This window comes from Beauveria bassiana, assembly GCF_000280675.1.
Source record: "Beauveria bassiana ARSEF 2860 unplaced genomic scaffold BBA_S00062, whole genome shotgun sequence".
In the NCBI taxonomy this organism is placed as follows: Eukaryota; Fungi; Ascomycota; class Sordariomycetes; order Hypocreales; family Cordycipitaceae; genus Beauveria; species Beauveria bassiana.
In genome coordinates this window covers 34402-41585 of record NW_007930897.1, presented here as the reverse complement: position 1 = coordinate 41585, position 7184 = coordinate 34402, and the positions used below count along the sequence as shown (strand labels likewise).

Sequence of the window (7184 nt, the reverse complement as noted above, 5' to 3'; positions counted from 1 at the left end):
TTCATCCATCTCCCCACTCGAACTCGTTTGTTTTTTCTTTCTTTTTTTTTCTTTTTTTTTTTGCTTTTTTATCCCTGCCAAGTTTTCTCAATTATTCAAAAATATTTCACTCTCTTCGTCAAACCCATCACTCTATGAAGAGTAACTACTGCGTACGCTGTTTGCTCGGGGTCAACTTTCATTGCTCCTCGTGCCAGAAGGCGCGGCGATGAACTAAACTCCCGCTCCGCCCGCGGGCTCCGTCGTGCGCGCCGCGGGAAACTTTTCTCGTACCACTTCAGCGGGCGGGAATGACACAAGGCGTTTGAAGGCTTGGTCGTGCAACGTACACGTCAATCCTGCCAGCACCCTGGGAGGACATCCTCGCTTAGAGGCTAGCTCTATAAGTCCGTCCTCCGCAATGTGATAGCCTTCGCAGGCCAGCGGTTATCGGGGCTAGCATTTAATGGACATCCCAGTAGGAGAGCCATCATAAATTCAATTTATTTTCGTACGTTTCGCCGGTCGCTCTTGCTACTTGAAATACTCAGGCCTCCCTGTAGGTGCTTGATTGCAAGGCTCTGTCGGATCCACCACTACCTGCCTGTCCACTATCCAGTTCCCTTATCCAAATCATGATCGGTACTTTTTCTGCTTTGCCCCCGCCGGTCCGACCTACACCTGTCTGTAAGTACAGCATACAACCAAGACCACAAATGATCACATCTCAGCAGACTTTTCCGTTTCTCCTCCCGCTAGCGCTTCCGAATCCGCGCCTGCTTCGAGAACATTAGCAGGGGCACGTTCTCCGGCTGCGCTGGCCAGTCGTGAGAATCAAATGCGTCCCTGATCATGTCCCCAAGTCCAAGACCAGCACAAGTCCGTTCTGTGCGATAGAGAAAATTGCCAAACGACGTGAATTAATGTCTCATTATTGAGATACGGAGTAACATTTATTTAGTGAGCCGCTTACAGTAATCTCAGCTTTGAATATACTGTCCCTGCTTTCTTAATCCGTGGCGCTGTCGTTGATGGCGACGGACTCTAACAGAGCGAGATATTTACAGCCAGTTCAACTTTGATCAAGTGATAGACTAAAGAAAGTTGATTGCTGGCCTGTTCTATACTGAATATTGTACTAAAGGCATTCTCATGGACCATCAAGCGAAAACCCGATGATAATCACTTTTCCTGAACCAGACCCAACCACCACGGTAGATGTTGACACGGCTGAGCAATAACGGCGGAATTCTACTGGGAGCCATAGTAGGTTATCTCCGTTCCATGTAATCCAGCATGTATCTCTACTAATACCATAACCAAGAGAGCGGCCATTAGGCTCCGTACAACGAGTTACCATCACAAAACGATTTTCGCAACATATGGTGAGACCGCCAACGTCAGTTAATAGATGTGAGTCGTTTGGGCTGAAGGACAGGCGCGTTAATGCAAACCCAACATTGATGGCCTGGATGCATATGCCAGTACCGACACACCAGATCCGTACGGTCTCATCGAGAGAGGCCGACGCTACTCGTACTGAGTCGTGTGAAAATGCTATAGCCCGGACAGTGCGAGAATGACCTTGAAACGTGCGACTGCATTCTCCTGTGTCACTGTACCAGACCCGTACCGATTTATCGGAGGACGCCGTTGCTAGTAATGTCGAGTCGTGAGAGAAACATACAGACTCCACTGAGTCGCCATGGCCCTTAAGAATCTTAACGCATTCGCCTCTGTCACGGCGCCAAATACGCGCCGTTTTATCATAAGAGGCTGACGCCAGTAATGATGAGTCGTGTGAGAAAGTAACAGACCGAACATCGTCGCCATGACCTTTAAGTATATGGGTGCACTCGCCCGTATCGATACGCCAGATCCGCAGCGTCTTATCGCAAGAAGCTGACGCCACTAAAACCGAGTCATGCGAAAAGGCAACAGATAAGACCCAGTGCGAATGCCCCCGGAGAATCCGCATGCATTCTCCTGTGTCAACGCGCCAGATACGTACCGTCATATCGACAGAAGTTGAGGCTACAAGTGTTGAGTCATTCGAGAAGACCACAGATAGAACGCATTCGCTATGACCGTCAGAGTTCTCGATGCAGCCTCCTAGACCACCGTCCCAGAGCCGTACCGTAGTATCAGAGGATGCCGACGCGACTAGTGTCGAGTTCTGCGAAAAGGCCGCAGAAGAAACTAAGAAGCTATGGCCGAGAAACGCCTGTACGCATTCACCTGTATCTACACACCAAATGCGTACTGACTTATCGGAAGAGGCTGATACAACTTGTGCAGAGTCATGCGAGAAGACCACAGACCTGACCCAGCCGCTATGGCCGTGAAAGATTCGGATGCATTCGCCTGTATCACTTCGCCAGACCCGTGACGTTTTATCACCAGATGCTGATGCTAGTAATTTCGAGTCATGCGAATAGGCAACAGACGTAACTGGGTCGTTATGGCCTTCAAGAGTATTAACGCATTCGCCTGTATCACTGCGCCAGATCCGCACCGATTTATCAGAGGACGCCGTTGCCAGTAATGTTGAGTCGTGAGAGAAACATACAGACTCCACTGAGTCGCCATGGCCCTCAAGAGTCTTTACGCATTCGCCTGTATCACTTCGCCAGACCCGTGACGTTTTATCACCAGATGCTGATGCTAGTAATTTCGAGTCATGCGAAAAGGCAACAGACGTAACTGAGTCGCCATGGCCCTCAAGAGTCTTTACGCATTCGCCTGTATCACTGCGCCAGACCCGTACCGATTTATCGGAGGACGCTGTTGCCAGTAATGTCGAGTTGTGCGAGAAGACGACGGACAAAACCGAGGCGGTATGGCCTTCGAGCGTCCGGATACATTTGTTCCACTGGTCGTCTACCTTGGATTTAAGGTACATTGACTTAATATTCCGCCCATAAATATTTCTAACCTTGCTGCTCTTGGGTGCAAATAAGAGCAGGGAGGAATATAGTTGAAGAGGCGTCGAGTCGATTGCGTATACATATGTGCACAGAAATCGGGAAGCATCGTCAAGCAACTGCGATAACTCTGTACTCTTCTGAGGCTGAATTTCTGTAAGCAATTCAGTCCGAGTTTCTTGTTGATACATTCCCTTACCTTGAGTTGAGATTGCAATGTCTTGATGAGACCAAGGCTATCTATAACCTTGCCCAAAAGCGCTAGGGCTTCTATCCAATGTAGAAAATGGCGCGCTAAGAAATAATGGGCCTCCATGCCGTCAGAAAGCTCTGTTCCAGCCTGTTGCAAATGATAGATCCAATGGGAACAAGCATATTGTAGCTCTGGTGCCAAGTTATCATTGACCTTCTCTGTGCTAATGGCAGAGCGGGGTGTACCCGGAGCTCCGATATGGCAGAGGTCTTGCTTGAGACAACGTAATATACGCAGACATTCGGTCGCTAAGTCCTCATGAGTCTGCTTTTCGAAAACCCGAAAGGGCATTGTAGGTTCGTCAGGGTCCAAAAGAAAGTCTCGGAACGACAAATGAAGTAGCCTCACAGGTGCTTCCGCTGAATGAGGGATACTTAGAACAGAGTGTAGTAACGCCAGTCTACTATCAACGTCATCTCTAGGCACATCGAGGATTTTCGCCAGCGTAGATGTTGACAGAGGCCTTGCAAGAAGAACGATGGACCCAACAACTTTGCGAAATTCAAGCACGATCTCGTCTCGTACTCTGGGGGACACACCCTCCACTAGAGTATCCAAGACAGACCGATACGTTTGCTCTAGTTGTGACACTCCGCCTCTCGATTGAGAAAGTACCTTCTCCAGCTGTTTATTTGGTGTCGCAATCTTTCGTTCGCTTATAAACAGGCAAATAGTGGTGGCGACAATGAATAGTGGAAAAGCCATCCTCGCAAGGGCGTCAACGTTTGACTGGCCTGGCCAATCTGGGTCGAGGTGTTGCTCCGCAGGTACTGAGTCATGATAGTCGTCTCGGATCCTCGCCAATTCATGCTTAAGAAAAAGGGAGATGTCCCGCTCGACCATAATTTGGGGCATCTCATGTAAAATGACCTCCCGGTATGCGCTTGTACTCTTCCTAAACCCACATCGAATAGGCAATTCCGGTCTGCTTGTAAAGAAAGCTCGTACCCGCCAAGGCTCTTCAGTTTTAAAGCGGGAGAAAAGCCGAATAATCAGTTTAATGTCCTCGTCTCGTTCGCATTCATCTAGTGCGTCGACGATAATAGCGATAGGCGTATTCTCGTTGGCAGTTTTCAATAGCGGTTGTAATACTAGTTTATCAAATTGCTCACTAATATTCTTCGTTGTGATTGATCGATCGGCTTCGAGCGTTTTTTTTATATGCGGGGCAATTGATGGCTTTCTCACAACTAGGTCGGCCGCAATAGTCATGAAGAACTTGGACAGGCTGCTTCGGTCGGTCTCACCTTTCTTAAAAAAAAATGAGGCGCCAAGCTGACCGTTTTCGGAAAATGATCGTGCTATGGTACGAGAGATTGTCGACTTCCCTGTTCCAGCCATTCCATTCAGCCAGAATATAGGCTCTGCATTCTTGTCCTTCGCCCAGTCTGTGATCTGCTGGAGCAGTTCAATTCTTGTATCCGCCAGACAGATTCGGTTGTGTTCTTGAGCATAGGAATCGAAAGAGGCGCCTTCGGCAACGCGGAGTTGATTGAGAACCATAGTTTGATCCACAGTGAGCAAGATAGTTCTAAACCAAATGTTAGCTTTCGTTTGTAGTGGCAAGCCACACCGTACGTTATGTCGATTTGCAGCGCAAACGAAATAGTCTGCGTATGTTGCCTCAGATTTTGCATGATTCTTTCCAACTCTTTGCTTTGAAGTGGCCATCGAAGCGAGCGAAGCCCGAATCGGCTAAGCGCTTGACGTGCTGTCTTTGGGCGCAACTTTTCATGAAGTCGTCTGAGCTGCAATACGCTATCACCAATCGCGTCTTGTAGTTGCTGGGAAGTGCTGAACCTTGAGGCATTTGGGCCATTGAGTAGCTGGTGCAGACTTGCTGAAGCAAGTTTTAAGTCGCTCACATGACTGCGTAATTGGCTTATGTTGTTTGCTGCGTTCTTGACCTCCTTTGAATACTGAAGACATAACGATAGAACCTTTGCAGACAATTCCACAACAGCGATGACGCCACTGGCTACCCCGAGTGCCTCCATATCTGCTGGCAATGAGGATAGTTGGCCTCTGGCCCCATGCAGATGACGAGGGTTGTTCTGTCGACTCCTCACATGACGAAGTTTGGTTAGTAAGCATGTCTTTACCGCAGCATTTGCTTGTGCCAGCACCAAACCCCAACTTTCACTAAGTATGCACGTAGTCACCACAGCAACCTAACCCAGTACCTCTCCATAGTTTTGGGGGGAAAACAAAACCTGTCAATAGAATGCATTCAGGCTCGAGTGCCAAAGCTCTTACGCATGCTCTCATACAAGACTCTAGTGTGTGTCCTGCGTATTGTCGGAATTTGTTGCTGACACATCGCACAAGCCACTCCACAGCGATCCCACGCCCGGCGTTACGCTCTACAAAGCTTTATTTTCTTCAATAAAGCCTCCCTGAAAAAGTGTATTATGTACCAGCAATATGCTTGTTTGTATCTTACGTCTTGAGCTTGGAGGGACATCGCGCCAATGGGCCGAATGCCCCGGCAGCTGCGGTTGTTTGGAAAACTTTCTTGGCGTCCTTCCGGAGCCTTTATCAGTGGCTGGGAGGTTGTACTAGCCGCCGTATACAATAAAATTGTCCCGAAAAAGAATTACCACTAATATTGAAAGGCGAGTCTACCTGTAACCGAGTAATAATTTGCGAATTGCATCGTCTTTTGCTACCGCCATCGTGGCCTGTGTCTACACAGGCATTACATACCACACTGGTTTGCAGGATTCCGTGTCCCACGCGGTTTTCATTCAATTCCGTGTGCCACAGCACCAAAGCCGCGCGATGCACCTGCCAACGCCGCATGCCCGCGTCAGACACCATGCTGATAGCTAAAAGGACAGATTAACGGAGAACGATGGCCTTTAGCTACTAGTATAGGAATGTCGCCGCTTATAGATATATCCGCTATTGCTATTGTTACTAGGAAAATAATAGTAGAGATTAATTGTAGTTATATACACTATTGCCTAGATGTAACGACGGCTTAATCCTAATCCGCAGTAAGTCTGTTTCTTAGGAAGTGAGTCAGGTTGAATGCTACCAGAGTAGCAATGAGCAGTATCTTTAGCGTAGGCGATCGTTAAGAGTAGGACTCTCAAAACTAATTGCTTAGTATTGCTTAGATTGATCAGTAGAGATCTAGACTACCTAGCTATGGGAATACCTCCTCCTTAAGTACTCGTCTATCTCTCTACTGTAGGCCCTAGATCACTGGCTCACGCCGAGTCCGTGATCCTTCCCCGGCTCACTGGATCACGGTGCGCCCGTGATCCCCGTGCAGTCACGTGACCTCCTGTCCTAACTGGGCGAAGTGCAGGCTCCCGCCTGGCCTTCGGTTCAGGCCGCCTCCAGGCTGCCTCATGCTGCTTCGTTCGTAACACTAGACTATAGCTCTTTTAACTATGACCGTTTAGAGACAGATAGTAATTTATAATACTCTGCCTATAAAATTATAGATTAGAATTCGTAGGCGTTTATAATTTATTAATAAATAAAAATAATAAGAAAACTAAAAAAAAGGTAGCTACATAGGCTTAAGTGGTATCGCTAAAGTAGTCTTCTATTCTAGATGAGTAAGGATGTCTGCCTACAGGCGCTATGCTATAAAGGACAGCCTCGTAGCAGGGCCCACGGGTGGATGTCCACGACAGGCGCTATCCTCAATAGGACAGCGCAGCCAGTGGCCATGGCCACGCTAACCAAAATTTTGTGCTGGCACCCATACAGGCCAGCACCTTTGGGCTATGCTATTCCGTGTGCTGGTACGCTAGACCCAGCACCCACTGTAGCCCAGCCCAAAGGTGCCAGACCACCCCAGATCCCATCCGTCGTTAGTGATGGCATGCACGCCCTAGCACACACTGACTAGCGCCATACGCTCCTAGCACGAATCAAACAGCACTGTATTTATCCTAGCCCTACTTGTTCCTAGCACATAAATGACCTGGCACCCAAAACTCCTACCACCCAATGGACATCACCCACGTCGGGCTTTTTAATGAATTCGACTGCGTTTTCGCGGTCGCCAC

The 7184-nt window shown here is 48.4% G+C and overlaps 1 protein-coding gene across 1 annotated transcript; it reads right to left on the bottom strand.

The window, feature by feature from the left end:
• Positions 1–1536: 1536 nt before the first annotated feature.
• BBA_09675 (WD40 repeat-like domain-containing protein) lies at positions 1537–5976 on the bottom strand (the record flags this gene model as incomplete). Its single annotated transcript, XM_008604772.1, has 9 exons — positions 1537–1635; positions 1667–2203; positions 2243–2863; positions 2915–3049; positions 3103–4247; positions 4404–4687; positions 4735–5155; positions 5600–5714; positions 5863–5976. The coding sequence occupies 9 exons, from the start codon at positions 5974–5976 to the stop codon at positions 1537–1539; spliced, it is 3471 nt and encodes a 1156-aa protein (XP_008602994.1).
• Positions 5977–7184: the final 1208 nt, after the last annotated feature.